This window comes from Platalea leucorodia (assembly GCF_965183815.1).
Source record: "Platalea leucorodia genome assembly, chromosome: 1".
Classification (NCBI taxonomy): domain Eukaryota; kingdom Metazoa; phylum Chordata; class Aves; order Pelecaniformes; family Threskiornithidae; genus Platalea; species Platalea leucorodia.
Window position 1 is genome coordinate 135,782,662 of NC_138823.1, and position 9,047 is coordinate 135,791,708.

The following is a 9,047-nucleotide window of genomic DNA, read 5'->3' on the forward strand; positions in this document are numbered from 1 at the left end:
AGTCCAGCTCAGGAAAAGCCGTCTGCTTTGTGTTGCTTAAACCAGCAAACTGCATTTCAGTTCTTACTGTTCTACACAGCAACTCTCCCCCACTCTTTTTATTATAGATTCTACTGGCTTTAAGGATTAGAGGATGCTTTTAAGGGGCAAGGCAGGATCGGAAGTTTCAACAACAGCATTAAGCTGTGCCTATGCCAATGGCTCACTATAAAGCCTAGCTTAACATTTTGACTTCTTATTTGAGTCGCTCCCACTGCAAAATGGAGGAAGAGCCGAGACAAGTTAATTTTTCAGCACCTGCTGCTGGGTTACTATAATGCTGGGAGACAGAGGTAGAACTGTGAACTAACTAGGACCTGAAAGTACTTCTGAAATTGCCAAACCCTTTTTTTTTCTGAGCAAATTCAATATATGTAAAAAGAAGACAGAGAAACTAACACATAAGCGCGCATCTTGAAGGACCACAGCCCAACGGCATGAACAGAGCAGTAGAAAGCAGCCAGGTCCTTCATGGCAATTTGCTAAGCAAACCCCACACTTCCTTGAGGTTCCCCCAAGCCCAGGCCCCTGCCCGGAGCCGTTCATTTCAGCCCTGACTCACCCTGCTGCATACTTGTGACTTGACCTGCCGCTCTACCCGTCCTTATCAGCGGTGTGCCTCAAAGCAAGCACCAGCTTGGGAGGCATGACAACGTGAAGTTTCTCTCATCTGTTCCAGGAGCAGCCATGGAGAAGAGTTACATGTCCATGTTCCTGCTGCTCATTGCCATCTCCTGTGCTCTGGCAAAGGATGCGGCCAAGAAGGAGACGAAGGAGACGAAGGAGACAAAGGAGACTACTGCTACACCAAAACTGCCTCAGACACTCTCCAGAGGTAAAGCCCTTCCCGGTAGATGTGGGCAGGGGTTGGGACGCGAACCCCCGGCCCCGCTTGTAACGCACCGCCTGTCCTTCCCCCGCAGGCTGGGGAGACCAGCTCATCTGGACGCAGACGTACGAGGAAGCCCTCTTCCGCTCCAAGCACAGGTACCGCGCCGCGCTCCGCCGCACGCCGCTCCGCGCCCCTTCGCACCCCCTCGCGCCTCCCTGCCCCCTAACGAGGACTCTTCTTTTCCAGCAACAAACCCCTGATGATTATCCACCACTTGGATGACTGCCCGCACAGCCAAGGTAATCCCTTTGCACTGAAAAATAAGAAAAATCAACTGGTTTTTTGGTTTCTGGATAAACACTATTAAAAAAAAAAAACAAACCAGCCACCATTCTGCTTGCTGAGTAAGCCTTAGTGAAATGCTAACTTGCACAAGCATGCGTGCTTCAAATTGCTGTCCCACGTAGGTATTTTCCAATGTGCAGAAATAAAAAAAAAATGGTAATTCAGTATTATATGATACAGAACAGATACAGAAATGAGCACAGGTCAGCAGGTTTTGACCTGTGGCAAATATGGTTTTGATTTGCATCACAATCAGCCAAAACCAACAGCAAGACCAAGAGTAGTGAAAAACAGTAATTTATTGGAAAGGATGTATTCAGCTTTCAGCATCACTGATGATTGAGACTGAAGCCGGCCAGGGACTCAATCAAACCAGGCTGAAAGTGAGCTTTTGCGGGATTTCTGGTAACTGGGACTGCTCTTTTCCCAGAGTTTCTGAATTTACCCAAGGGCCCTTCCTCCTGCAAGCCGATCCACACGGCAAGACCTTTGTGTCCATCCATAGCTCTAGTAACTCCAGAAGAATCTTTGTACAAGCATTAATATCCTCTCAAACATCTCAGGCTGAAGTCCTACACCTCTACACTGAATTTTCTGTGCCTTAAGAACTGGAGCCAGAAACTGCACTAGCAGACTAGGAGGTTTAAAGGGTCAAGTGCTCAAATTCAAGCTCAAGCAGACAAATTTGAGAGCTGCACTATCTGAAGGAAGAAGGAACATTTTTTACCATTATATTTACTCTTTACCACAGAATATAAATGAGTTTATCATCTTCCAGAGGAATGAACTTAAAATCTTCATTTGCTGCAATTGTAAACTGGAAATTCTCTATTTGATTCTACTTTCATTCCCATTTATTTCCACTCTAGCACTCAAGAAGGCCTTTGCTGAAAATAAAGATGTACAGAAATTGGCTGAAAAATTCATTCTCCTGAACCTTGTGGTAAGTTTCCCAGTTACACTTCATTAAGTGAAAGCAATAAAGTTCTATTTTTAATTATATCTTCTCTAGCTATAATTAGTCAGTTTAATAGCTAGGGTTGGCCAGGAAAATGGCCAGTGCTGAAGCATAATAGATTTAGTAATGTGTCTTTCATCTGTAGCTATCATAACCTGAAAATATGAGGGAATTTAAAGTTTAATAATGACATTAACTGTTGTTATCAATTTGCAACTCCAGCTGTTAAAAGATTGCAGCCCAGACAATGAATTTCTTAAAATGCAAAATATATTATTTAAGCTCTATTTCATAGCACAAAGTACAATGAAGAAAAAAACCATATTTATGTAACATGCCCTCCTTGACTGGGAACCTTATCTGTTTTCTTTAAGTATGAAACCACAGACAAGAATCTTGCACCTGATGGCCAGTACGTCCCTCGGATTTTGTTCATAGGTGAGTACCTCGAGCATCAAAGCTGATCTCAGATCAAAGCCCTTGCTGTGCCATGAATCTCAAATCCTCAGGCTTATTAACGGGAATTTATTCCATGTGAAATATAAAATTTCTAGTTGGTTTTGTTGGATGCAATTTCAAAGCAACCCCAGCCAGGTCATTAGCTTCACCGGTCCAGCATTCCTCCCTCATGGATTCTATGAATGACATAATTCCTTCCATCGTGTCATCAAAATGACATGATGCCACAGCCACTGGAATGGGTAGGCATGGTCTCAGCCTTGCTCATCCTCCCATCTCTAGAAACACTGTAAAAAACTGACAGGTTTCTGTTTGTAACACAAGCTCAGCCATTGCAGGAACAGTAGCGACCCCAAATGCTTTGGAAGTCAGTTTTCAAAGCTCAGTACTCAGTTCATGCTCCACTAACCTGCACAAACCCCTCCGAAGCATTTGGCGGCCATGCATGCATCCAGGTATTCCCTCTCCTAGAAGATATATGTAACCTCACATACTGCGCACACCTATCATTATACAAACCTTGATAAATCTAGGTCATGATGACCATTTTCAACAGACCAAAGCAACTGGCATACTATCTCTTCCTTTATTATTCCTTTTTTAATGACATTTGTAGCCTGAATGCAGCCTTGGCTGGTAGAGTTAATTTAGGCACTATGCAGTGGCACAGGGTGGAAGGCTGATCAACGTTGATCAGAATTAAACCTATCCCCTTCTTAATGAACCTGCAAACAGAACACTTTTAAGGTCAGTGACTGTGTAGAAGAATGATCTCTTGGTTGTGAGTAGAAGCACTTGCCTTGCAGAAACATTTAGGAAGCAAGCAGAAGTGCAGAAAGGCTTATTTCCTTCTGCTTGGAGGTTAAGCCCATCCTCTACATCTTCTCTCATCCTTTTTTCCAGATCCTTCCCTGACAGTGAGAGCAGATATTACTGGAAGATACTCAAACCGTCTCTACGCATACGAGCCCAATGACATTCCATTGCGTAAGTAGCATATTCTGAAATATTCTGAAAGCAGTTACAGTTTTCATGCGACAAGGAATAACACCAGGCATTACAGACTCTCCCAATCACTACTTGCTGAAAGACAGTTAGCCAGGATTAAAATGAAACAGGACGCTAGACTTTTAAACTCAGTGAGGTGAAGAGAATGATGGCAGAGCCCTGGAGTCCGAAACATCCATCCGTTTTAAAAGAAACCATACGTCGGTAGGAACTCGCATAACCCAGCAGCATTCAGTGTAAGCAACGGTGAGAGCTCTTGCACACAAGCCCTGCCGGGCCAGGCCAGGAAACCTTCTGGGAGCGGGGAGGAGTCGTATGCTGCAGCCCGCCCTCACCGCTGCACAGCTCCCCTCTCCGCCCTGAGAGCACCTATGCGTTTGCATTAGCAGGTGTATGTCCTCCCCAGACAATATTAAACAGATGATGTTCACGAAATGCTTGGAAGAGCACAGTGCTTCAGAATCTGTATTACAATAGGCATGCGAGCAAAAGCTTTAATAATAATGACATTTTCTCGACAGCATTTGTAGTCACTGGAAGTTGCAACAAAAATAACATGTATGAATATTTCATTTCTAGTGCATTCAAATATGCAGAAAGCACTGAAACTCCTGAAGACTGAACTGTAAGGGGAAGAAGGAAGCCCTGAAATACTATGAAGCCTGATCTTCCATCTCTTCTCCACTCATTGAAACTGGTGAAGAGACTGTTTAGGGTGACATGTAGTAATGTAATGTATAGTGCTGGTTTATATACATAAACACTACAGTTTTACATTAGCACTTTTGTACTGGGCAGCATTTTTAAAAGCTGGAGGCTTTTAATTTAAGGCGTACAGAAGAATACTGTATGATCCACCTGTAAAAATGATTTTTTAAAAAATAAATCCATTTCAAGTGTTTACATACAAAATGTTGCTGTGTTTTGTAGTTTTTCCGTATTATCATCTACCATTATTCGAAAGAGTAAAATCACTGTTCCTTGGGACCACAGCTTGCAATTTTATACCTAAGCACTTTGAAAGGAAAAGGGCTGTTGTGGGTTAACCCTGGCCAGCAGCTCAGCCCCGCACAGCCGCTGGCTCCCTGCCCTCCAGAGGGACGGGGGAGAGAGTCGAAGGGTAAAAGTGAGAAAGCTTGTGTGTTGAGGTAAAGACAGTTTAATAGGTAAAGCAGAAGCTGTACACACAAGCAAAGCAAAACAAAGAATTAATCCACTACTTCCCATCAGCAGGCAGGTGTTCAGCCATTCCCAGGAAAGCAGGGCTCCATCATGTGTAACAGTTACTTGGGAAGGCAAACGTCGTAACTCTGAACATCCGCCTTTCTTCCTCCTTCCCCCAGCTTTTATGGCTGAACACGATGACATACGGCAGGGGACATGCCTTGGGTCAGTTGGGGTCAGCTGTCCCGGCGGTGCCCCCTCCCAGCTCCTGGCGCACCCCCAGCCTGCTCGCTGGCGGGGCGGTGTGAGGAGCAGAACAGGCCTTGACTCTGTGGAAGCGTCGGCAGCAACTAAACCATCTGTGTGTTACCGACACTGCTTTGGTCACAAATCCAAAGCATAGCACCATACAAGCTACTATGAAGAAAATTAACTCTACCCAGCCAAACCCAGTAGAGGGAAGCAGCTTTTTATCCCCAGTTTCAGCAGCTGGCTAAGCTCTGTATTGCTCACCCTGCTTTATCTCCATTTATTTTCCCATAGCACCAACCTATGTTGAGCTCCCATTATCAGCCCTTTCTTTACAGTCAGATAACAAGAAGCACAAACCCTTTACAGAAAAGTACTTAAGACTAGAGGATGGGATTGTTCATACGGGTTTTTTGTTTCTTTTTTTAAACTGGCTGCATTCTGAAGTGATCTGAGGATCACCTTATCTACTTGATTTTTTTTGAAAAGATAAAAACTGCTTCCCTTAAAAGATTCCTGTTAACGCTGGAATTCAGTAAAGCCTTGAGATGATTAATAGAAGTGATACTGTATTGAGTGTATGGCTGGTTTCATGATTGTGTTACAGCTTGTGATTGCTTATTTACAAGCCCAAAAGGGACAAGAGAAGTCAGAACTAAAAGAAACCCTGCAGCTGACCACCATGGGAGTACACACCACCTCAAGACTTAGGCCAAAAGGAGACTCTCCAACCTCAAATATCTAAGAATTCATCAGCAGCACCAGTGAGAAACACTTTGTCCAGGACTACACCTGCACCATCTTCTCAGCTTTTTGGCGCCGTCAGCCATTACTACCACGACTATTACCATTACTGCCACTACCAGTCATGATGAGAATCACAATAGAGAAATACACTTGGGTGGGTAGCACAGGCAAGAGAAGCAAGGGTTTCAGCTCGAGGGAATTGCTCAACAACATTAGAAGCAAGGCACCTGCTAATACACCTTTGGCAAGCTATGTGAACCCTACCAAGCAGAAAATCTCAGGTGGTACCTGGAAATGGCCCCAGACATGCAACTGAGTATTCCTTCAGCAGTTCAGTAAGATGTTCCTTTCTATTGCACCATCCTTTAACTGTGATGAGGAAATTCCTTGCTGCAGAAAGGTCTTTCCTTTCCTTCCCAAGCAGAAGACAGGGGGAAAAAAAAGAATGCAGTGGGGGCAGAAATATTCTCTGGAAGCAGCTATCAGCCACAAAAAGCAAAAAAGGTGTTTACAGCGCTGAGCGGAGGGACAGCACAGAGGGAGGCTGGAGCAGTTGGTTACCAGAATCGTCTTTACTCGACCCAAAGTTCACCTGCTAGAGCTGCGTATCCGATACAAAACAAAAGCCGCTGCCCATGTCATCATGTACAAAAAAGTCTGGTTTTATAACTACTGAAGTAGCATCTTTTTCTTAAGCAAATGTACTGATGCTATGGATAATATCCAACAAAGGGATATAAGGAATATTCTACAAGGGTCTACTAGTCTACATGCTATAGATGCAAATATGCAAGCTAGATCAGCCTGAGTATCAATAAATTAAATTTTGAATCTGAAATACATTTTTTGCACTCAACGCTGTTTTTATAGTTTGCTTTTCACCTCAGCCAAATTTTCAAGAACTTTAATATGTAAATGGTCAACTTAATTCTGCTTTTTTCATTCTCTCCTCTAAATACAGATTATTTAGGTCTACAGAGGCATCAAGCCAAGTAGAGTTACCTAAAAAAAAAAAAATATCTATTTTTCCATTTCTTTGGAAAACCTGGGAAAATAATTTCTGAAGTATACATGCTCAGTAACTTGAAGTGCACAGGATGAATGGGTTTTCCAGAATTCCACTACCATTCCGACAATCTTTAAATAATTAGAACTAAAAATAATAATGCAAGCTAATAACACTAGCACATTCCTATTCACTTATCAGCTATAGTTTTTAAGGTACACTTTTACAGGTATCAATTCAAATTATGCAAGCTTTTTCTTTCTGTAATAAATAGTTATTTTCACGTGAGGAGTCAGATGCTGTGCAGCGGTATCAGCATGTTGGTTAAGATCTGGATTCACTTTCTTAGACAGACACAGAAGAATTATATTTTATTATTTTATAGCCAATTATTTTTATGTGATAAAAATGTGTAGGGGTCTTGAAAGAAGTCGAGACACGTTTCTACATTTTCCTGAATAACCAACTTTAAGAAAGCATTTCAAGATAACTAAGGTCAAAAGACATCTAATATAAGCATTAAGAGTGCTCTAAGTTAAACGACTGTGTTATTTTGATACTCTGCTGCTGTAAATAGCTTCTAGAAAATCTGGTTACAATTAAGTCCAATTCTCAAGCAGTCAGATAAAAATTAAAATGCCTCTCTAGAAACCAAACAAAAAAAATCTTTATATGACCAAAACTATTTTCTCAAGAGGAAAGACAAAGCAATGAACAAAGCAAACTTCAAAGACAAAACCCACCAAGAATAGATATAAAGAAATAGAGCTTTTTTAAAATTTAAACACACGAGAACATTTCTTGTACCCTGACATGTGAGTCAGACCTCTCCTGAGGGAGGCTATCCTCTTCCTCCCCACCCCAAACAAAGTCAGACTCAATGTGTTTTATTGCCCCCCTTAAGAATCAGGTTCTGAAAGTGAATTGACATCTCTGATGTGTATTTCAGGGTTTGTGTTTTGTTTTTTTTTTTTTTTTTTTTTAAATTTTTAAATCACAATACTAAAGAGACAAAGTATTATTAATATGATAGAAAAACTTCAGTCAAACCATACGATCCACTGATCTGTCTTTTGACTACTAAAACATTCACACTAAGGGTTCTGAGACATGAGAGTTTCTATAGTAACATTTTCAGTATTTTCTCAGTGATGCAGATTTAGACTCCAGTATCACCTACCATGTTTATGAAACCAGACCCACCCAAAACTAAGCACTAAAAACAATTAGGAAGAAAGTGAAAATTGAAGCAGCAATGCGGTATTATTTTAAACTTCATACACCCTCTCCATAAGACTCCTCCGTTCATTTATTACAGTAATGTACAAAATGCAGAGCCTGTCTAGACTAGGAAAATTGAATGTTGCTAAAGACAGCTACAAGATGATCACCATCCTCTTGACACGTATTGAGAATGGCTGGTTAGTTACTTAAAAAGCACAGCACTTGGGGGAAAAAAAACCCTGCGCATATTTACATTATACTTCAGTAACAGTCTGAAGGCTCTTTAGGTCTTTCAGTACCTGAGCGGGCTCTTACACAGAACGTACAATATGTGTTTGAAACAGACACCAATACTTGTTGACATACGAAGCAGTAATTCACAGACCAAACACCAGGAGATGGCGCTGACAGCAGATGTTGAAGAATCGGCTACACCTGAAGAGAAGCTGTCTTTAGCAAGTTCTCGACATCCCTCTGCGTTCAGGTTCAACTCTTTCCCTTCAAAACCTCGAGATGGTTCCTTCTTTAGGAGTACTGGGCACATGAAAGCCTGAAAGTATTCTGATGGGCACGCATTTCAACTTCTTTTTGTTGCAGGAGCAAGGAGGCATCTCCCTAGTAACGGGTGACTGTATGAGAACCTACTTCTGTCTGCCCTCACTGTCTTTCTTTCCACCTCGCTCAGCTGCTGTATTCCTTGGCAGATGGCCTTGACGGCCTTAACTCTTCCCCTTTTCTTCCTGCAGAACTGTCTTTCAGGCTACAGCAGCTGCCTACCACACCAGAAGCAGCAAGTGAATGAAGAAACGGTGCATTGCAGGTCTGCAATTCAGTGTGATTAGAAACAAATGGAACATTATGCACCTTGGGTGTTTAGATGTCTGACATTCCAGCTGATGCATCACTTCCATTACAGGTTGGAAGAGGGACCATGCTTTCCTTCAGCTCAGACAACACTTTACTGCACGGATAATGTACCATTCTAACTTTAATTCTTTTTTTTTTTTTTTTTTTTA

The 9,047-nt window shown here is 42.1% G+C and overlaps 1 protein-coding gene across 1 annotated transcript; it reads left to right on the forward strand.

The window, feature by feature from the left end:
• Positions 1-726: 726 nt before the first annotated feature.
• Positions 727-4,270, forward strand: AGR2 (anterior gradient 2, protein disulphide isomerase family member; the record flags this gene model as incomplete). Its single annotated transcript, XM_082337895.1, has 7 exons — positions 727-874; positions 963-1,026; positions 1,118-1,170; positions 2,086-2,159; positions 2,549-2,612; positions 3,537-3,620; positions 4,221-4,270. The coding sequence occupies 7 exons, from the start codon at positions 727-729 to the stop codon at positions 4,268-4,270; spliced, it is 537 nt and encodes a 178-aa protein (XP_082194021.1).
• Positions 4,271-9,047: the final 4,777 nt, after the last annotated feature.